This window comes from Hyperolius riggenbachi, chromosome 6 (assembly GCF_040937935.1).
Source record: "Hyperolius riggenbachi isolate aHypRig1 chromosome 6, aHypRig1.pri, whole genome shotgun sequence".
Lineage (NCBI taxonomy): Eukaryota > Metazoa > Chordata > Amphibia > Anura > Hyperoliidae > Hyperolius > Hyperolius riggenbachi.
Window position 1 is genome coordinate 153,119,982 of NC_090651.1, and position 23,762 is coordinate 153,143,743.

The 23,762-nt window shown below is 43.3% G+C and overlaps 1 protein-coding gene across 4 annotated transcripts in view; it reads right to left on the reverse strand.

Annotated features, from left to right (window-relative positions):
- Positions 1-23,120, reverse strand: part of LOC137521181 (coagulation factor XIII B chain-like) — a 268,933-nt gene extending 245,813 nt beyond the window's left edge. For all 4 annotated transcript variants that reach the window (XM_068240106.1, XM_068240107.1, XM_068240105.1 and 1 more), the window contains exons 1-4: positions 23,048-23,120; positions 19,124-19,309; positions 16,741-16,926; positions 11,821-12,012 (exon numbers count right to left, since the gene is read on the reverse strand). In XM_068240106.1, coding sequence (XP_068096207.1) covers positions 11,821-12,012; positions 16,741-16,926; positions 19,124-19,309; positions 23,048-23,117 — 634 coding nt within the window. In that variant the 5' untranslated portion in view covers positions 23,118-23,120. The remainder of the gene's footprint in view (positions 1-11,820; positions 12,013-16,740; positions 16,927-19,123; positions 19,310-23,047) is intronic.
- Positions 23,121-23,762: the final 642 nt, after the last annotated feature.

The window sequence follows — 23,762 nt, forward strand, 5'->3', positions numbered from 1 at the left end:
ACAGATTCCCCCACCTGAGCTGTAGATCTCTGCAGCTCGTCCACAGTCACCATGGGCCTTTTGACTGCATTTCTGATCAGCGCTCTTCTTGTTCGGCCTGTGAGTTTAGGTGGACGGCCTTGTCTTGGTAGGTTTACAGTTGTGCCATACTCCTTTCATTTCTGAATGATCGCTTGAACAGTGCTCCGTGGGATGTTCAAGTTTTGTAAATCTTCAGCCTGCTTTAAATTTCTCAATAACTTTATACCTGACCTGTCTGGTGTGTTCTTTGGACTTCATGGTGTTGTTGTTCCCAATATTCTCTTAAACAACCTCTGAGGCCGTCACAGAGCAGCTGTATTTGTACTGACATTAGATTACACACAGGTGCACTCTATTTAGTCGTTAGCACTCATCAGGCAATGTCTATGGGCAACTGACTGCACTCAAACCAAAGAGGGCTGAATAATTATGCACACCCCACTTTGCAGTTATTGATTTTTAAAAAATGTTTGGAATCATGTAGGATTTTTGTTCCACTTCTCACGTGTACACCACTTTGTATTGGTCTTTCACGTGGAATTCCAATAAAATTGATTTATGTTTGTGGCAGTAATATGACAAAATGTGGAAAACTTCAAGGGGGCCGAATACTTTTGCAACCCACTGTACACACACACACACACACACACACACACACACACACACACACACACACACACACACACACACACACACACACACACCTGGGATGACTGTAATTGGATCTGCATATGATAATATCTGTAATAAACATGTGGGGGTGGAGATGAATAATACATGTAACATCTTGAATATACAGACATTAACCTGCTAGTATGACAGCAGGGTTTGTGGGGGACACAGGGCTCAGCTAATTCGCACAGAGAACAACCTGGCAAAAAAAGATAGCGCCATCTTCCGTACATAATCTAATGATCCAAACATTGACTGAAGAGTACAGGAACAGAATGATAATCACATCAGAATTCAGAACCCGAATCTGCAGGTGAATTCACAGGAGAGGCCTCTTGTTACTGTTCGACTGATTCATCCTTTTCATCCTATGAGGCGCAATCTTGGTCCACAGAGACCATGGGGCAATTTTACTGGACTGAGTGGGAGATGGTGAATAACAAGAGGCAGAGTCAGATTGCAAACCCAATTTAATGATCAGGTCTGGGGATCAGAAATCTACACTTGCCAGCCATTATGCAAAATGAGCAAGCAGAAAGGGAATCTCCAGTGGTATCTCATTTTATTCCTGGAAAGGATAGATGTTAGCGGTTTCATTTCCTTTCTTTTTTGCAAAGTGATCGGAGATAAGCCCGGAAAGACTTACTATTTATGATCCTAATAAACAATGGCCTCAATTCACGAAGCTTAACTCCTGTCTTTAATAACTCTTCTGAGCTGTTTTACAGTTATCACCATGGTGATATAATTGTGATAACTGTAAAACAGCTCAGAAGAGTTATTAAAGACAGGAGTTAAGCTTAGTGAATTGAGGCCAATGTCTGGTAGGTATCTGGCCATAGACAAAATGACCTCATTTGTACTGTAATAATGCAGCTTAGCAATGATGTTCCTTGGAGGATCGTTAACGGGACCAAACTGGTAGAATTTGCCCGTTTTCATGTGGCGACAGGCCTTACAATAGCCACAGCGGTGATTGCCTGTAGAAGCAAAATTGCTCAGTGAAGTATGCTGTGAATTCTCATGGAAATCACTGTGTACTAGAATGTCACCAATAGCGGGAGCTCGCCTAAAAGCTATTAGTGGTTGAGGCGCTAGATTTTCTTTAAGGACCGAGTCCTCAATTTTTATTAATGGCCCATTTGATTTGTCTGGCCATAGATGAAAACTCAAATGAAAAAACTCCCGATCCTTTTGATTGTCTATACTGCCTACTTCTCCTGACTAGCATAGATCTATCTTTGTCTGTGGCCCTCCTCATGGCTTGATCCAAATTGTCCTCTCTATACCCTCTAGTATGAAGTCGTGATTTAAGGTCTTATGCTTGTTCCAAAAAAATCATTAAAAAATAATATAGTATTATTCCTACGAAGACGCAGGAACTGACCATAAGGAAGGGATTCAGTGACATGCTTTGGATGATAACTACTAGAGTGTAAAATGGTATTCGAAGCTGTTGGCTTTCGATACCCCTTGGTGAAAACTCCATCTGCTGTGATCATCAATTCCAGGACGTCATCCACATACCTGGACCACATCCTCAAGGCTGCCTTGTAGGGGTTATCAATGGAATGCATGTAGCATTCCTCCCATGCTCCCAAAAAGAAATTGGCATAGGTACATGCCACTGGAGTCCCCATCACGGTGCCAGAGACCTGCAGGTACCAATAGTCCTCAAAGAGGAAAGCAATGAGAGTATGGAGGAAATTGAGGCATTCACAAAGGCGTTAAAGGAAACATCCTTGTCGCCTCTGTCCAAATACATCTTGATGGTCCTTATGGATACTTCCATAGCCCTTTTGAATCTCTACTTTATTCCTAGGCCACCTGTAGTTGCCCATTGTTCATCACCATGATGGACAGGATTCTTTTTTTTCTGGAGCCTTTCATATGTGTTCTATTTTATTATGTTTTTGTTAATGATAAAGAATAATTTTATTTGATTGGTAAAAAATAAACATATTTATACTGTATATACATTTTTACATTGCTGCCTTTTTATGGCTCCAAGTATTATGGTTATGCTCTGTATTTTTCTTCTTTTTCCCCACTTTCTATGGTACTGGTCCGTTAGGATGTGGTTTCTTCTCTTCCACTTCCCATTGCACGTTTTCCCCTAGGTCGTTCATTCCTCCTCTTGTACTAGGACACATCTTTCACATTTCCTTCCCCACCAATTCCTTCTTTTATCATGACCCTTCGTTTTTCTTACCCCACACTGACATTCAGCTAGTAGGCTATGATGTTGCATTGAGCCGGGTTTTCGCTTTCGGTAACCATGGCAACAGACTCGTGTACACAATATGTTTAAACGCGTGTGCGCTGTAGGTTTGGTTCTCTAAGCAGAAGCATGCCACCATTGATCCACATGTCATAGCATCATTGGGCGTGTTTGATGGCAGTTGCTATGGCGACGCGTGCTTTCGCTTTAGGCTTAGGTGCCGAGGGCAGAACATGGTTTGCAACCGGAAGTGCGTCTCCGCTTTGAGATGCATATATTCCTTGCTAATCATTCCAAGCCACGGAAGAAGCCTGGCATACACTCTGCGAAACGGTCGTTAGGCCGTGCACCCTCTAGCACCCACAGCAGCCTCCCAACCACCCATTCACAGCATTGATCCTTGAGTATGTATCACCTTGCTACTCTTACTGCATATTGAAACTGTTCATGTTGACATGCATCATTGCAATACTGCACAGCTGCACTTTGGATTTATTTTGCTGCCATTATTAAAATTATAGTGCCAGACTTTTTCTGCTGTTCTATGGATGTTTTGTACAATATTTTGTCTTTTAGTCTTGAGCACATAGTTTGACTGGGTGGATACATTGGTGACTATTATTAGTTGGAATCATGCAATATTCGGAGTGCCTGGCAGCTCCTTTGATACTATTTCCTTACATACAGTAATTGCGCCAGCTGGGAAAGTGGTGAGGTCAGTGCAGTCCTCCTCTGGAGCTCTGAAGGCAAGAGGAGGCTAAAAGAGAGCCTGCTGGATGGGGTCCCACACTGGTGGCACGGCTCTGCAACCCTGAAAAAATGGAGGCCGGAGAGAGGGGGAAGAAACATATAGCCATACTCTCCAGCGCCAAACTACATCTCCTTTTTCTGAATGTTATGTTGTTTATTGTCAGACATTTTTACAACGCGTTGCCGCAAACTATTCTGGTTTAACTGAACGTGTCTGTCTATTTCATTTAAATATTTTTGTCATGTTACATACAAGTATTGTTTACAGAAATGCCATAAACAACATCTCTCTCCCAGTGTAATATACTGTACAATGTAAAGAGGCACTGCAGTGACATAAAGCTGAACGCAATAAAGTATACAGGATACCCACTTTTATGGTAATTTTCCTGGTTTCAACATCAAAAACACCTTCCCAGTGATGCTTAGCCTATGCTGATAAGATGTGCAGACATCTCTCCCCCACCTAGAGTATTCTGGGTGACCAGGTATATTTTCTACTGGCTTTAGAACTTTTCTAAGTAATCAAACATTCTACAGAGATCACCTGACAGGAGATTTCGCCACATGTGATACATTTCAGAATGTACTGTAAATTGGAGTGAGGAAAGATTTAACAATCGCCCGCCAGAGTGAAACAGCCCTTACTGGTTATTTTTTTTTACAACCCATTCGGTGATCATTTTCAATTTATGGAGCGCCACCACTTTGAGCAAGAGCAGCCTCCTACTGTTGAGCATCCTCTTTCTCCCTGCCATTTTGCATCACTGCAATCTGCAGGTGCACAGCCAGCTGCTGACTTTCAGTTTACCGGTATCAGTGATTGCGCAGTTCCGGTTTGCAGCTCATCAAGTACTTCCTATGTGGGCAGGGTTTTAAGCCTTTGGGAAAATGTAATTTTCCCAGTTGGTCCTATGGCATGCAACATACAGTGCGAGGCAGCAAACTGCCACAATATGTGTGCCCGCACCATGGGACAAACAATTGGAATGGGAGAATTGCAATGACACACCGCAGGAAAATACCATGTTTTCATCAAACAACCCATTTTTACACACATTTATATGAAGAGCTATGACTATAATTAAGCTTTGATTTGAGATGCTTATGGATAGCCTTCCTCCATCTCATTTGTTTGGCCTCCGACTCTTCATGACCAAGCTCGAAAGCTTTCATGCTTAATTGCCTGGGACTGGAGCCACCCGGGAAGACAGTGAGGGACGAGCCGCCCTAAGGGAGCTTAAGGAAGTCCCAGGTAAGTATGGTACCAGAGATGAGACATTTCTCATCTCTGGTGCACTTTAAGTCAGGTAACACACTTGGTGAGCCGGTTTCCCCTGCGATTCCCGGGTCTTCGTCAGCTTTTGCGTTTAATGCGGGCAGTTTTCCGGGAACATTTCCTCATCTGTGGCAGTATGTACAGTATGCGAACGTGCACTTTGCACGGAAAAAAGCAGAACGCTGTGCGATTTAAAAATGTGCGGAAAAACGTGAACACGAAATGTGAATGAACAGTCACAACGAGCGTTTCCTGCGCAAGGCTATTGACTTCAATAGCCTGTAGCATCATGCACTTTTTGCTGTCCATGGAAAAATGCGCACAAACACGTCTAGTATGTTCCCTGCCTAAAGGGAACCTTAACTTCTGTGAGTTTTTAAATCGCACAGCTTTCTGTGTTTTCCACACATGTTCGCACACAGTAACTGCTGCTTCAAATGCAGAAATGCAGAAATGTTCATGGAAAACCTTTGCGTTAAATGTGACCGCAAAAGCCAACTGAGACCCAGGAATTGCAGGGGAAAACGACCCTGCAAGTGTGTTCTGGATGCATGTACACAGTAGAATCATGCGCGTTTTGCCATCTGTGGCAAAACGAGCACAAACGCATCTAGTGTGTTCCGTTGCCTAAAGGGAACCTTAACTTCCATGCGTTTTTAAATCGCACAACTTTTTGATTTTTTTTCTGCACACGTTCGCATACAGTACATGCTGCTCCAAACGCGGAAACATTTGTGGAAACATTTTCATGTTAAATCCGAATGCAAAAGCCAACGGAGACCCAGGAATCACAGGGAAAATGGCTGTGCAAGTGTGTTCCCTATGTTCAAGTGTGCATGCACGTGAAGATGCGCGTGCACGTGCGTGTGCACTGTAGAATGGTGCACATTTTGCAGTCCGTGGCAAAACGCGCACAAATTCGTCTAGTGTGTTCCCAGCCTAAAGGGAACCTTAACTAAACTAAAAAAAAGAGTTTCACTTACCTGGGGCTTCTACCAGCCCACTGCAGCTGCCCTGTGCCTGCAAAGTCCTGGAACGATCCCCTGCTGTGGCTTAGTCTTGATTTTGGCAACAGCCAGTCACCGGCCACTGTGCCTGTTCAGCCCTGGCCGCGCACGTCCTTGATCACCCTACCCCGCCGAGAGCATCCTGCGCATGCGCAGTAGGAGAAAATCTCGTACTGCGGATGCGCAGGATGCTTCCCCGTGGATGCTCTCATTCTAGTTTTCAGTATGATAACAATTATGACATGTATCAAATGTTCTGTCACTCCAGGGCCTTTGATAAGAAAGAATGATTTTATATTACATTTAGTGGGGAAAAAATGGCCTTTATTGCTACTGGTAGTCTGCCGTGTGCCTAAAAAGCTAACTGATTACGTATATAGGTTATAATTTTAACACTGACAAGCAAAAGAATAGAATTTGGGGTGTTTGAGAACTGAGGCCTAAGTAATTTGATTTTTTTTGTGCCAAAGTTAAAAAAAAACTGTAAAAAAAAAATACAATTTTCAAAGTTATGGTACAATTTCAGTAAAACCGCATAAGTGCAAATGTTACAAAATACGTATATCTGAGTAGGCCTGGGTCTCTAGTTTTCAGAATGGTGACATTTATGGCTTTTCTTGGCTGTTCAGACGCTCTATGGGTTTTTGCTATGAAAGAATGACTGTATTACTTTTGGTACAAAAATCACCTTGAAAAATCAATTGGTGTTGCTCATTGTTAACATATGTATATATGTATATATGTATATAGGGTATAATTTTAACCGTGACAACTGAGAGGATAGAATTTGGTGTGTTTGAGAGCTGAGAACTAAGTATTTTAAAAAAAAATGTTTTGCTAAGGTGAAAACTGTAAGAAAATTCTAATTTATGGTGCCATTTCAGGAAAACCACATAAGTACACATTTTACAAAATATGTATATATGAGTAGGCCTGGGTCTCTTGTTTTCAGAATGGTGACATTTATGGCTTTTCTTGACTGTTCAGATGCTCCATGGGCTTTGCTAAGAAAGAATGATTGTATTACTTTTGTTAAAAAAATGACCTTGAAAAATCAATTGGTGCTGCTCATGGTTAAAGGACTTCCGAGGCCAAATGTCCAAAAAAGTTAAATACCTGGATCACTTTTGTAGGCACGGAGGACGCCGTCTGCGCCCTCTGTGCCATTCCGCCGGGTCCCTGCCGCTCAATAGCTCCCTGGGCCACTCCCGACCCCACGACCCGGGTTGGGCTCTCCTGCCTGTCGGGGGGCTATTGGGCCTGCGGCCCGGGGGGCTATTGGTGCGGCGGGGACCCTGCGAAATGGCACAGAGGGTGCGGACGGCGTCCTCCGTGCCTACAAAAGTGATCCAGGTATTTAACTTTTTTTGGACATTTGGCCTCGGAAGTCCTTTAACAGCGTATTGCATGGCCAAAAAGCTGATCTCATTATGTATATAGGGTATCATTTTAATCGTGACAAGTGAGATAATAGAACTTGGGGGGTTTGAAACCTGAGGCCTATGTCGTATGAATTTGTTTTAGCGGCAAACTGAATGAAAAGCAATTAAAATGTTATTTTCATACACTCTGTACCAAAATAAAACACTTGTTAAAAATACCCAAGAATGACAGAATTGAAAAGAGAATACATAAATGTTTACCTTAGGGACTAAGCTTTTTAAATATGTACCGTATTTTTCAGACCATAAGACGCTCCGAACCATAAGACGCACCTAAATTTATAGGGCATAAACCAGGGGAAAAAAATATACTAAACCTGGTGCGTCCATGGTGCAGGGGCATCCTGTGGAGCTTCTCCCTCTCCCTCCAAGCTACTAAAGTGAGTGATGTGAGGCAGGGATAGCAGTTCTCAGGCAATATACCCCTCAGGCAATATACCCCTCAGGCAATATGTCAAAGACCACTTCTCTCTCTGAACCACAGCATGAAGCAGCCTACAGGAATCATTTTACTATGACATGCTTAATTAGGCAAAAAAAAAAGTAAACAACTACAGAATATCAATGACAGTGATATAAGAAATATAGACTGTGCATCTCAATTTTCTTTTTCCTTTTTAATGCTTAATCAGGCATAAGGTAAACAAGCCTGCAGGAATCAGTGTCACTCACCCCAGGATCAGTGGTGCTTTTCTCAATGGCCAGCATGCTGCAGGGACCAGCGGCTCTGCTTTCAATGAGGGGTCGCTTGCTGCGGGGACCGGTGTTCACCGGCGGTTCTCCTGTCACTGAGGGGACACATCTCTTAATGTCCAGCGTGCTGCGGGGACTGGCGGCTTTGCTCTCACTTAGGCAGTGGTTTACCTAATGGCCAGCGTGCTACGGGGACCGGCGGCGATGCTGTCACTTAGGCGGCGGTATTTCTAATGGCCAGCGTACTGCGGGGATGATTATCAGTTCGCCCGGGACCGACGGCTCTGTGCTTTTCCTAATGTTCTGTGTCTTGTAGTGCTGCAGCCTAGAGGGAGGATCGGCGTTCCTCATCTCGTACAACCCCGGGAGCGGCAGCTCCACTCGTTATACCCCGGGGTGAACTTCCGCGCTGTGGCTTTAAAGGTCCCTTGCTTGATGAGGTGGGACCCTTAAAGCCACAGCGCAGAAGTTCACCCCGGGGTATAACGAGTGGAGTTGCCGCTTCCGGGGTTGTACGAGATGAGGAACGCCGATCCTCCCTCTAGGCTGCAGCACTACAAGACACAGAACACTAGGAAAAGCACAGAGCCTCCGGTCCCGGGCGAACGGATAATCATCCCCGCAGTACGCTGGCCATTAGGAATACCGCCGCCTAAGTGACAGCATCGCCGCCGGTCCCCGCAGCACGCTGGCCATTAGGTAAACCACCGCCTAAGTGAGAGCAAAGCCGCCAGTCCCAGCAGCACACTGGCCATTAAGAGATGTGTCCCCTCAGTGACAGGAGAACCGCCGGTCCCCGCAGCAAGCGTCCCCTTCAGTGAAAGTAGAGCCGCAGGTCCTGGGGTGAATGAAAGTGATTCCTGCAGGCTGCTTCACGTTGAGGCTTGGAGGGAGGGAGAAGGGAGAGCCTAAATGAGCCATCAAGCAGGGAGGGGGAAAAAAAAAGCCACATTTGGACCATAATACGCACCAACATTTTCCCCCTCTTTTGAGGGGATAAAAAGTGCGTCTTATAGTCCGAAAAATACAGTATGTCATGAAGGTGTACTACTCTTATTTTTGCTAATAAGGGCTTGTAATCATTGGTAGTGTGCAATGAGAAAATGAAAACCACAACATAGAAAAAATACACCTTTATTTCCAAATAATATATTGACACTATATTTTGTTCTAGGGACATAATTTAAATCTTGTAATAACCAGGACAAATAGGAAAATAGAATGTGTGGGTTTTATGTTTATTTTAAAACAAGGGGATGGAATTTGAGAAATTGTGTATTTTTTCATTTTTTCTCCTTTAAAATGCATAGAAAGTAAAGTAATTACTGAAAACAACTATCACCCCCCAAAAGCCTAATTTGTGGCAAAAAAAAAAAAAAAACGAAACAAGGTATAGATCATTTTTTTTGCGATAAGTATTGAAAAAGTTATTGGCGAATGAAAGGGAAGAGTTCTGACAGGTGAAAATTGCTCCAGTCCGTTAGGGTAAAAACCCTTGGGGGTGGAGTGTTTAAAGAGGAGCAGTCAGCCATACTATCTCAGAAAAAAAAACACATACAGTATATAAGTAGAGAAATACTTGCTCTGCTTTTATAACATATGTATTGCACTGTCCACATTTTGATTTTAGTGATTTTTCTATAGTAAAAAAAGTGAAAGTCCTTCTTAGGATTTTCCATTTTGACTCTATCTATCTATTTTGTCTATCTTGAAGCCAATAATTTCCTCCCTTACTCTGTCTTTGTATGCTTTGCCTGCCCTCCTCCCAGTCCAACCCAAGTCTGCATTAGAAAGTGCATTGTTATTGTGTGACTCTGCAGCTTCTCAGCATGATAAATAATGGCCAATCAGAGGGGAACAGAGGTGTGGGATGGGGAAAGTAAAGAAGAGAAAAAGAAAACCCAGCATGCCCTGCAACTTCCTTTGTGCAGCAGATATACCAAATAAGAGCCAGGGAAACTGGGGAATGATCTTTTAGGCCTGGAACCCACTAGGATCGCTTTTCTGAGCGCTTTGTGATTTGAAAAGCTCTTGCAAATGTAATGCTATGGGTGTGATCCCACTTGAGCGATGTGATTTTATAATAATCCCCCATAGCATTGCATTAGCAGGAGCTTTTTCAAATCACTAGCGCTTAGAAAAAGCTGCTATTGGGTTTGAGCCCTTATGGAGAAGGAAAGTAAGAGTGATTTTTAACTTTTGGATTGCCTGGTTAGCATCCGTATTACTTGTTTACCAGATAAAAATAAAGAATTGAATTTATATTTTATGCCTGACAGTTATGCTTTAATCTCATGGCTGCAGTCACCATCTGCAGACATCTTTGATCCCAGGAAGATGAAATCTGTTGCTTCTACTTTCTCTCCATCTATTTATAGATGGTTCATTGGAGCATATCATTTCCTAAAAGGCAAATGAGATGGCCTGGTATCCTTATTTCCACGAGAATCTGCAACTGTCTACCATGATCTACACAGTCAAATGTTTTTGAATAGTGAATGAAGCAAAAGTAGACATTCTCCTGGAATTCAATTGCCTTTCCTATTATCCATTGCTCAAGGATCTCAGGACTTAGCCCTATGGGTACCTAAGCGCACATAGCCAGTGGTCCTGGCCGAATAGGGTATATCACAAACCTGGCCCAAGTGAACATCTTCGCTGATCCACTCCTATAGAACCCTTATTGGGCCAGGCTTGTGATATACCCTACTCAGCCAGGACCACTTGCTATGTACTCTTTCCATGTATAGATGTTTTTAGCTATACAATAAATGTTATAATTTAGTCTATACAATCTTAAGTATCATAGGGCTTAGTCCTGAGGACCTGTTGTGACATATTGTATACCCTTGTACTGACATTTCGGGCTGTTTCGTTTCTCTATTATTCATCGATAGAGGCTGGTTAAGGGGGTCCTGTTTACAAACTCCCCCTAAATGTCTATACAAGGAGAGAAAAACTTGTTCTTGTAGTTGGTGAATGACACAATAAAAGAAAGGGAACTTGTATTCAAACATGGCACAATGGACTGCATCGCAATGAACATGTGATAGAACCAATAGAAAAGCTTGGGCATTTTCTGCATATCCCATTCAATAGTTTGTCCACTGCATTTAGCTGCATTAAAGGACAACTGTAACAAGAGGAATATGTAGGCTACCATATTTATTTCCTTTTAAGCAATACCAATTGCCTGGCTACCCTGCTGATCCTCTGCCACTAATACTTTTAGCCACAGCCCCTGAACAATCATGCAGCAGATCAGGTGTTTCTGACACTATTGTCAGATCGGACATGATTAGCTGCATGCTTGTTTCTGGTGTGATTCAGACACTACTGCATTCACATCGACCAGCAGGGCTTCCAGGCAACTGGTATTGTTTAAAAGGAAATAAATATGGCAGCCTTCATATCCCTCTCGTTACAGTTGTCCTTTAATACAACTAAACGCAGTGGACAAATTATTAAAGGGATATGCAGAAAACTTGCAACTGTTGTCCTTCAAAAAGTACATCTGCAGACTGTCGTGTGAACCATCCCTTAAGGCGCATACACACGCCGGACTTTTTCAAACTACGGTTGTTCTGACGACAGTTCCACATGAGTACAGGCTGTTGTCAGACTGATAAGACTGATTTTGACTGATCCGCTCGGCATACCCCTTTCAAAAATGTGTTCACCGTGTTTAGTATGTTATGCACACATCTTTCTTAAAGAAAGAGAAGTTTAACTTACCTCTTCTGTGGCATGTAGGATAAACCAGCAGCCCTCCATTGCAAGATACTCTAAGCTGCCTGTGGTTTGGTATTTCATGTTCAGGAATGCAATCAAATTCAACAATTTCACCGTGCTGAACAGTCGGTGCTTGGTTATATTTTAGTTGTATTCTGTTTTTCCTCATTTCATTCTCATTTACAGTGCATGAATCTATAATGAAAAAAAAATGAATTTAAATGTCTGAAACTATTAGGGCCCGTTTCCACTAGAACGAATCTGCATGCGTTTTCTGCATGCAGATTCCCATAACCAATACAAGTGGATGGGACGGTTTCCACTTGTCAGGAATTCTGTGCGGTCTGCTGTGCAAAACTAAAATTAATCGAATTGGATAGTCGATTGGCTGCCAAATCGCCTGATGTATGGCCACCTTTAGGCCAGTTTCACACTGCAAACTGCCGGTGCAATGCAGCAGCCGCACCGCACCACCAAAAACAGGCCTTTGAGGAATACAGCGTTACTACGTGGTATTCCCCATCTGGCATCTGGCCAAGCAGGAATTGACACGCACTTGCGGTCACTTCCTGCTTCGAGGTATGCGTAACTGCACGGAAGTTTATTATAAAAATACACTTCCACACTGTGCGCTGCGGAAGCAGTGCTTCAACTTGGAGCACAGCACCGCCCCAGTGTGAAAAGGCCCTTACTCTACAGCACCAATCTACCAAAAATATAAATATTACACAAGAGCTAAACTTGTTATGTTTTAGGTAGATCCCTCAAAGGGCCTTCTGTTCACTAAGGTGAAGGCTGTCTATTTATTTGTTTGCTAGGAAAACTGTTTGACCAGCAAACTCAGAAGCTGAAGTTCTAATTTCTTGTAACCAACAACCTTATCTGTGCTTTGCAATGCCAAACTAAGCAAATGGAGGGTCGTGAACCAATTTTTAACTGACAAAACCCTTTTTTTTATTACATGATAGATTTCTGTTATAGAATTCATTACTGCTTAAAGAGAACCTTAACTGAGAATAAAAAGTCAATATAACCATACACAGGTCATACTTACCTCCCGTATAGTCTACTCCTCAATCTTTCTCCTCTCCTGCGTCCTGTGTGACCAATGTGATCAATGGAATTCTCCGTCCTCCATTTTAAAAATGGCCATTACCCCATAACAGCTTCCTGGTCTGCACACTGTTAAACTGTAATATCACCCACTTGAGGCATATGGAAACATGGACATTACCTTACACATTCAGTTGTAACTGACAGCAGCTGATATATAACTAACTGGCATATTTCAGTTCTGACAAAATATTGTCAGAACTGGAAGGGATCACTGTAAGAAGAAAATGGTGAGCTTCTGAGAGGAACTGACAGTGAGGTTAGTATGTAATATTAATTTGCAGCTACGTCATGTGTTTATTTTGAATAATTTTACTCACTTCAGATTCCCTTTAAAGAGCAACTCCAGTGAAAATAATGTAATAAAAAAGTGCTTCATTTTTACAATAATTATGTATAAAATAAATGATTTAGTCAGTGTTTGCCCATTGTAAAATCTTTTAAATCCCTAATTTACATTCTGAAATTTATTACATGGTGATATTTTTACTGCTGGCAGGAGATGTAGCTGCTGCATGCTTTTTTGACTGTTGGTAACAGCTGTAAACAGCTATTTCCCACAATGCAACAAGGTTCACAGACAGGAAACTGCCAGGAGTACCACGGTCCTCAGAGATTCTTGTGGGAGGGGTTTCACCACAATATCAGTCATACAGTGCCCCCTGATGGTCTGTTTGTGAAAAGAAATAGATTTCTCATGTAAAAGGGGGTATCGGCTACTGATTGGGATAAAGTTCAATTCTTGGTCGGACTTTCTCTTTAAAGGGAACCTTAAGGCTGAGAAAAAAAATGACTTTTATTAACCCGAGGATCCCCTCAGCCTCCTGCAGCTGAACGGTGCCCTCGCCGCGTCCCTCCGATACACCTGGACTCGCCGGCGGCCACTTCCGGTTTGGCCGTCACCGGCCGACAGGCTGGGAACGTGGCTGATTAGCCGCGTCCCCGGCCGCAATAGCATTATAGAGGGCGCTATTGCAGCCGGGGACGCCTATAATCAGCCGCGTTCCCAGCCTGTCGGCCGGTGACGGCCAAACCGGAAGTGGCCGCCGGCGAGTCCAGGTGTATCGGAGGGACACGGCAAGGGCACCGTTCAGCTGCAGGAGGCTGAGGGGAGCCTCGGGTGAGTAAAACTCAGACTTAAGTATCCCTTTAAGGCTGTTATAACTAGGCTAACCACCCTAAGTGCCTTAACCCACTGACGCAATTGTGTCCGCTTTTCCATTACACATCAATGTTAGAGATGCTGAAAAGCGGACAGAAGCAGATACAACTGCGTTAGTGGGCTCAGGCTCTAAATGTAAATTAGGAGCTCTAATCCTAAACTAAACAAAGGATACAATTATGCACTGCAGCCGGTTGACAGTTAAACTGCACAGTTAGCAAGCAGCAACCACTCATTCAACAGTCCATCTGCCAGGAAGCCTATATACTAAATGAAAGATGTACTTATGCATGGGTGATTTGTGGCGATTGTGGTGTCCACACATGCAAGCTTTGGGCTAACCCTGATTAAAGAATAACTCTGCTTATAACCATAAAATCTTGAAATTCACTCAAATAATTTGAAGAACATTTTAAACATATATAATCAGCCTAAAGCAAGATGGAGATCATAATTTCTCTGCATTAATATGAGATTTTCTGACAGTGGCATTCATGTCGTAGGCAGCAGTTGTAGTGTGCGTGCGTGCAGGATTTGAGTGGCAGTAGGCTTTGGGCAAAGGTGGCGTTCGCATTGAAGGCGACATGGTAGCATTTGCATTGTAGCCGATGGCTGTGGTGTATGTGCGCAGGTAATTTGGTATATTGGATGATTTGTGATTCTTTTGAGAATTTCGGGTTTACTAGTTATTAAGATAATGACATTTTTGCCCACAGTCCATGTTGAAGTACATTTTTTCAAGGGAGCAGACAAGAAAAATGTAAGCAGAAATGGAAACATCTTTCATTTAACTGACAGTTCTTTAAATAGGTTTCAGGGTGAGTAGAAATAATGTTGTCGTAGCAAACCCTGCCAATGTACTGATTCCCAGAAATGACTATTAGTGATTCCATAACAGGATGTTTAGCATACATAAACCTCATGCAGCTGCACACTGAATGAAGGATTTATGTCTTTCCCACATTGCCCTGTAAAGATTTTTCCACTCTGTTAACATCACAGTGTTCCTCAGACATGTAGTAAGATTCCCATATACTTTTGGTGAATATAACTGCCATATTTTAGCCTCCAGATACCAAAATATATTCCAGACTGTTCCCACATTTACTTCAATTGTGTTTAGATTCAGAACCCATGGTTCACAAATTTAATGCTCATTCAGCCGGTGTCTTCATATCAAACCCAAGGAGGTTCAATCAACTTTTACCCTGAATGTAGTCATGTTAGTGCAAATAAGTCAAAGGTTTCTGATTTGTGTGGATGTTAAAGTTAAGATTCAGAAATATTGGATAGTTTCTGTAGTGTAAGCTGTAACTTACTGAAATTAGCATGCACTGAAAATCTGTGTCGGTGTCAAATTAATTTTCACAAAAGTATAGTGTTTGTGGAAATTCAATCCGTGATGGTATGGATTGGACTCTGACTTCCTGGACCCTGTCCTGTTGTTTTACAGTACACTACCAGAAAACATGCAATTTAGATTTTTATATTGCTGATACTAAACACACAGAGCAAAACCTTGTAAAATGACTATGTATGAAGTCAATTAAATAGAGGGCTATTGGTATGACATATGGATCTAAAAAACACAGTTAGGACAGCCAAAATGTTTATTAAAAAATACTCAGGTGCAGGATTGAGGTGAAGGCAAAAGAGTTTTCAAGCATTAGGCACAGCGGTGAAGAGAAGTTGGGTGGGGTGCTTCAGTGTACACCTTCATCAGGTGCTGGGGCAGTGCTGCATAGATCCCAACTGTCCCTCTTTTGGAACGACAGTCCCTCTTTGGTAACCCTGTCCCTCTTTCTCCCTCATTTGTCCCTCTTTCAGGACTGGTGAACAGATCTATGCAACTATATACATTTTTTTTACTGAAAAATGTGCTTAATTGATTCTAAACTTTATGCCCATCATTTAAATTGATATATTTCTTACATACAAATGTTAATATAAAGGAAAATGAACCAGGATAGAAAGGACCAGTGTGGTTTGAATTAAAATACATGATTTTTCTTATGAAAACTTTATGGTATGCGTGATTAGGGGTGTGCTGGGGTCATGATTAGAGGTGTGGCTTAAGTGTCCCTCTTTCTCCTCTCAAAAAGTTGGGAGGTATGGTGCTGCTACCCTACTGAACAGTCTTGCTGCATCCACTGCATTAGTAGTACTCTCTTTGCAGTGGAAGTGATTTGTCTGATATTCACTGTGGCTGGAAACAGAGGTGTCCAAGTTGTTAGGCAACATGAGGATGCAATGTGGACGGTGTAATGAAAGCTGGGTAGGGCATGTCTGGCGTCTTTGGGCAGCACAGAATGCATGCAGGAAGATTACCTCATCCTCTGCTACTCTGTATTTTTGCTCTACAGCATCAAATATGGCACAGCAAATTCTAGAAACCCACAAGTAAGGTGAGCATAAAGGGGCCACTATATTGGTGTGGGCTTGGCAGGCTATATAGAAGTGACAACATGATATATCTGTCTTGATCAAGGACCTTGACTCAGCTCTGGCAGCACTGTACAGATTGATCAGAAAAGTTTTCCTAGGACCTCATGAAAACAAATCCATGTAAAGCCAAAGTTCATTATGCCAGGTTCTGCCATTATATTCGGTAAATTACTGGCAAGTGCATTATGTGTAACAAAGCCTACCTGTACATGTTGGAGGATCTGTATTCCATTTTCCTTCAGATGTGCAGCGTAACTCAGAAGGTCCATTAAGAAGAAAGTTCTGATTTTTACACTGTATATTTAATATATGACCCACAGCATATTCATTACTTTGAGGAGAAGACAAAACTACACTGTCATCCAACTTCACTGGGAGACACACTGGAGCTGTAAAAAAAGGAGTAATGTAGGTACATTACAAAAATACAATACACTTTTACTGACAGCATTGTAAATGAATGGTTTTCTATTATAGAAACAAAGCTTAAACATGAATTCCTCTATGCAGATGTTTGTATCCAGTGCTACAATAGCTTACAAACCATCTACTTGAATGGGAAGTTACTATGTTATTATGTGTAATGTTACATCATATGGATTAGGCCCCTTTCGCATGGATAGCAAAACAGTGCGTTTCTGCACAGATGAGGCGCCACACTGCTGGGAGCAAGTACCTTCTGTTTGCTCTGTAACACAACTGGAGTGTCTCTAACAACACGTGTGTAAGGGGTTAACACGCGATGCAGTTCATGCCACATCCAGCAGGCAGCTTAAATGTTCGAGCATCAGACGCAAACCGCTTCACTTCCTATGCTAAACATAATGACAGGCTGTGACTTTGTCTCCGTCAGCCATCCCGTGTGAGAGGGCTCTTAGATGTACCCCACAAAGGCTAATCAATTTGTCAAATGAATTTCTCCACCTCTTTTCTTTTCTTTTTAAAGTATAAGGTAGCTGCATGGAACATTCAAGTTCACTGATCGTAGTGCTGCCCATAGTGTAAGATTAGAGATTACAAGTGGTCTCCTACTAACAAACAAATTACGTTATGGGAATCTATTTGTAAGTTAAATTTGTTTGTAAGTTGTGCCATGAGTTGTGCATGATGAATGGTAGATAAAGGATTTACTTTTGGACAACTTTGGGTTTGCACTAATAGTATAAACATTGTTTTTTGGTTGTTTTTAACATGCTTTTAATTTGTTTCAAACTACCGTACTTTTTGAAATATAAGACACACTTTTTCTCCCCCAAAAATGAGGAGAAAAAGTCCCTGCAGCTTATATTCCAAAGACAGGAAGTCCCTGACTTACAACTGCCCATCGATACAAACTCTGACCTGCCGTGACGTCGGGGACTCCTTGCCCACACAGGGAACCTGAGCAGTGCCTAGTAATTAAAATCTGCACTTACCTGGGGCTTCCTCCAGCCCCACGTAGTCCGCAAGGTCCCTCGGTGTCCTCTGAGTCTCCTCCATGGTCCCACTGCGCTTGCGTGGCCCCTGACACTATCACATACCCGGCGCTGTAAGGGCCCGTTTCCTATACATGCAGTTTGGTGCGGCTACATAGATGCATCGCACCCTGGCTGTACTGTAACCAATGCACGGAAGTTTCCATTGCGTGTTGGTTATGTGGAGCAATCAAAGAATCTGCAGCATGCTGCAGATTCTCGCACGGCCACATCCGCCCACTGTCTCCTCCTATATATTTCCGCAGAATGGGAGCGGAAGTGATGCATAGCTGCATTGCATCCCTTCGGCTCCCATTCGCTTGTAGAAATGTGCGCTAAGCCTCCTGCACATGCAGGGTTCTCGAAAGACTGAAACATGCATGCACAGGAAGCTTACAGACGGGCGCGTGATCGTGTCAGGTGAGACACAGTAGGTCACAACTTCAGCCAAAGTCGCTAGTTGAGCGGAGCCACCAGCCGGACCATGGAGGGCACCCAGAGGATGCCATGGGACCTCGCGGGCTACGGGGGGGGGGGGGGCTGGAGGAAGCCCCAGGTAAGTGCAGATTTTAATTTCTAGGCACTGCTCAGGGTGTAAAACTGAAGTGAAGATAAGTTAGTTATGCATACCTTGTGATACGCTTAGGTCATCAGACACTTGGTGACCCTTATTGTACCCAGCCTCCCCTTCATGCTGCTGCTGTAGCCTCGTATTTTGTCCACTCCATGTACTCTCTTTGTGTGTGCTCCCACATGGTTACATGAAACAGCCATCCCAGGGAGTATACTGGGCATGCAAAATGACTAATATTTCTATACCCAGGATGCTCTGGGCCATGGCTGCTCTGCACAGCTGTTTGAGGGCATACAAAGTAGACAGTGCATGTGAACCAGACAGAGCTGTGAACAGGGGCTATAACAGCACGGAAGGCAGGCCGAGCACAATAAGGGGCCATCAAGTGTCTGATGACCTAAAAGAATAAGCAGGTATGAATAACTTTGAAAGTTTTCCTCACCTCTAATACACTTTAATCAGGAACTAAACTGAAGTACCAGAAAATAGTTCACTATCATTGCATCCCTATTAAATACCAGTAAATGTAATAATTTCAAGATATACTGTACAACTCACTTTTACATGTTGGAGGATCTGTATTCCATGTACCAGCAGATGTGCAGAAGATATGGGAAGGCCCATAAAGTTTATGTTCTGGATTTTTACACTCAAAGTTGATCACGTTACCTATAGTGTATTCATCATCATACACAGTGGTCAAGATTTTCAGGTTGACATCTATCACTGGTGGACACAATAGAACTGTAAAAACATAAGTATATGAGTCTATTAGAAACATTTATGTTGGAAAGCCATGTAATCCAACTTTCCCAAATATTATACATTAGTGCAAGCAAGCCAATTCAAAAGGTACAGAATACCAAAATGAATAGGAAAATGCTGTATGAGGCTGCAATAATTCTACAAAGTACAGTTACCTCTTTGCTTTTCCTTCACCCTTATATTACACCCCCAAATGGCTCCCAGCAACTTATTTTAACTGTTCATACCCACCAGTAGCGTATGCCCAGTGCTAAAGTATGCAATCATTTGAGCAATACTGGATGAAAAAGGGTCCTTCATTACTGAAAAACAGGTCAAATCAATACACAATAAAAGAAAAATGCAAACATTGACAGGGAAATAAAATATTCAAACACTGGACCAGACATTGATCCTACATAAACCCTATTTCGGTGGTACCGTATCTGGTCTGGTGTTAATTATAGAGAGAAACCAAAGACATAACAACAAAACCCAATTTCTGTAGCTTAAACAAAACTTTTATAACTTTTTTTTCGTATTTTTTTATTTATTTTTCGGAATATAAGACGCTCTGGAATATAAGATGCACCTAGGTTTAGAGGGCAAAAATCTGGGGGAAAAAATGTATACAGTATATACTAAACCTGGTGCGTCCATATTCCAGGAGCGTATTGTACAGTACATGTTCTCCCCATTGTCCTCTTGTGTCCACTATGTGTCCCTTTCTGTCCCCCTGTGTGTGTCATCCCTTGCTGCCACCTTGTGTGGTCCTCCTGCCCCATGTGTCCCCTCATGTCCTGCGTGTCTCCTCCAGCCCCCGTGTGGTCCTCCAGGCCCCTTGTGTCCACCCCTGTCCCCCTGTGTGTATGTGTCTGTGTCCCCTCCTGCCCCTCTTGTGTGTGTTTCTGTGTCCCCTCCTGCCCCCCTTGTGTGTGTTTCTGTGTCCCCTCCTGCCCCCCTTGTGTGTGTTTCTGTGTCTCCTTATAACCCCCCCCCCCCCCGTGTGTGTTTCTGTGTCCCCTTCACCTTCCTGTGTGGTCCTCCAGTCCCTGTGTCCCCTCCTGTCCTCCTGTGTGTGTGCCCCCTCCTGTGCATGCCCCCCCCCCCCGGTCCTCCACCCCAGTCCCCATCCTGTCCTCTGTCTCCCCCCCCCCCCCCCCCATGTCGACGCTCTCCCTTGGCAACAATGATGGCAGAGCAACTCATCTTCCTATGGATTCCAGCGCTGTGTGGTCTGCTGTGTGGTCCTCAGCCTCCAGCATGTCAGCTACACCTGTAAATGAAAAGTTGGCGGCAGAGAAGCTCACCTACTCGGCAGCGACGATCTGCAGACATCTCGGTCCCGGGCGGCTTCCCCTAGTGACGGCTCCTGCTAATGACTTATTGAGTCATGGGGAATGACTCATTGAATCATTAACAGGAGCCATCACTAGGGAGAGCCGCGCAGCTTCCCCTAGAGACGGCTCCTGTTAATGATTCAATGAGTCATTTCCTCATGACTCAATGAGTCATAAGCAGGAGCCGTCACTAGGGGAAGCCGCCCGGGACCGAGATGTCTGCAGATCGTCGCCGCTGAATAGGTGAGCTTCTTTTCCGCTAACTTTTCATTTACAGGTGTAGCTGACATGCTGGAGGCGGAGGACCACACAGCAGACCACACAGCACTGGAATCCATAGGAAGGTGAGTTGCTCTGCAGTTATTGTTACCGGGAGACCGCTCTCCTGGCAGACCACACAGGGGGACAAAGCAGGGAGTCCCCGACAATGCGGCGGATCACATCGGCGGGCGGTTCTGAAGTCGGGGATTCCCTGCCTTTGGAATATAAGACGCAGGCACTTTTTTTTCTATTTTTGGGGGAGAAAAAGTGCGTCTTATATTCTGAAAAATACGGTAAATTCTAATTTCTATATTTATACTAAATATGCTTCATGTCATTTACTGGTGCCTGGATCGGGCCCAATATGTTTTCAAAAGATATCTCTCACCTCATAAATACAAATTAGACTGTGGTACCTGAAATAAATGATTAAAATAACCATATACACCAGTATTACTAAATTGGATTGAAATTACACTGATTTTACACTGGGTACTGTAAGATGGGACTGATATGTTACCTAAAGCCTGATGCAGTAAACTCTGGTAAAGTTGCCTTTCGCAGTAATTTCGCACAGTAATTTTATTGTTACTAGCGCAGGGGGAGCACCGGCCCCTAACCCTTCGTGACAAATATTCCACGAGTTACCGTAGCAATGCACGCGTTAATGCAGTGATGCAGGTGGCCCTAAGAGCTAACGTCCGGTGCTCCCCATGCGCTAGTAATGGTAAAACTGGCCCTAATGCAGGGGTGTTTCTAGTCTTTTTGTCACTCGAGGCAAAAAGTCCTGTGTCACCCCCTCCCCAGAAAGAAATCCACACACACTAGAGAATATAAACCATGAGCTGTATAGGGTGACAAGATAATACAGGGAGTCCTTGAGATACAAACAACACACCGATCCTGTCGCAATTTGTTGCACACCCCCTTCCTACATGAGGAGAGCCAGCATTAGAGAGAGCAGAAAAAAAAGATGGTCGCACAGGCACAGCACTGGACTCCTGAGGGGACGTTAGTGCACAGCTTCTGCTGCGCTATACTCTGCCTTTACACACTGGACTGGGGGAGCGTAGGAGGGAGACGGGAACAGATAATGGGACAAAGGGATAGAGGGAGGAGCAAAGGGGGACAGAACGAGGAGCAGTGGGACAGAGGGATGCACAGAGGAATGGACACAGAGCCGGATCATCCTAAAGGCAACTTAGACTGGTGGCTAGGGCCTGTAGAGAGTCTAGGGGCCTGGTTTAAGCTAACCCCAAACAAATCTTGCCAAAAAAGCTAGGTGGCCATCAAACTTGTGCCCAAATTTGTCGCTTGACTAGGGCACCTTTTCACTTTAATCCTTCTCTGGATGCACAGTGCGACAGAGGTGGCACAGGGGGACTGAAGGTGGCACAAGGCGACAGAAGAGGCACAAGGGGACAAACGTGGTACAAACACTCGTGGGGGCCTGGTTTAGTTTGGGGACACAGCTTAGTGCAGGGAACAATGGCACTCCAGGCAGTGACGTGTAATGCCTATGCCTAGAAACGCCCCTGCCCTAATGTGTTAACCTAAGTACCCACCAGAAGACCATGGAAGATAGATCTGGGTGATATGCGCCGCTGAACGATCTGGCGAACGATCGCTCCCTGATCCATATTCCACGATCGTGAACGTTAGTACAAATGATGGGTGCGGATGCGTCGTTGTACGATTGCAGTAATTAGCGTGGGGGTCAATGGCGATCATTCCAAACACACACGATTGGATCCGTCATGGCGGTCGTTCAAAGTGAATGATTATCGCATGCAATCGTCCATCGTTAAACATAGTTTACCAAACATCACAAAAGATCGTTCATCGCGAAAAGTCATCCGCGTAAAATCACTTGGAGGGTATGCAGCTTTAGTGTTAGCAAGTGGGAATGAAGGGGAGATGTGAGAAATATTTAGTGCTGTCCTTACCTTGGGGCTGAGCTACTCCTATAAAAGTAATACAGTATTTTGAGTCACTGATCCAGAATAAGTATGGAAACCAGATGTTCTGACCTCTGTCTACTAACTGCTAGCTTGTATCAAGTTACATTTAGTTATAAAACAATACTGTGTGTCTCATCATTTAATGCTGTAGAGCAGTGAGTGTAATTGAGAATTACCTTCACAATGAGGACGCTCCCTTGACCAGCCTGTTGCTGTACATACCACAGTATTATACCTACTTGCCATTTGATACCTGAAAATTGGAAAAATCCCGATTAAAGAAAGAACACAAATGTTATGCAATTATAAATATAGCAGAACTTTAAATATTCAAGCTGTAAAGTCTTTGTAACATCAGGAAAATGGCAAAAAAAAAATACTTTCTTGCTCCCCTAGTTATGGCATATTTTATGGATGAGTATTATTCTATTTTCAGGGCCGATTGACCTCTCATCGGATAAAAGCAGAATCGGTACTGCAAATTGGACTTACAATCCAAAAAGACATGGTAACTACAGTAATTATCCAGTTATTTTCACTTTTATTACATATTATTTTACTATATCAATCTGTTCATTTCCTGTAATCATTTTATGCATTATTTTATTATTAAATACATTATTTAAAATCGTTTGTCTAAGTGCTTGTCTGGATAGCTCTGCAAAGAGTCACGCTTTTCTGGAGAGAACGTTGCCATAATTGTTTTAAAGGGGAACTGAAGTAAGAGGTATACGGAGGCTGCCATATTTATTTCCTTTTAATCAATACCAGTTGCCTGGCAGCCCTGGTCTATTTCTCTGCAGTAGTATCTGAATAACACCAGAAAAAAGCATGCAGCTAGTCTTGTCAGATCTGACTTTGAAGTCTGAAACACCTGATCTGCTCCATGCA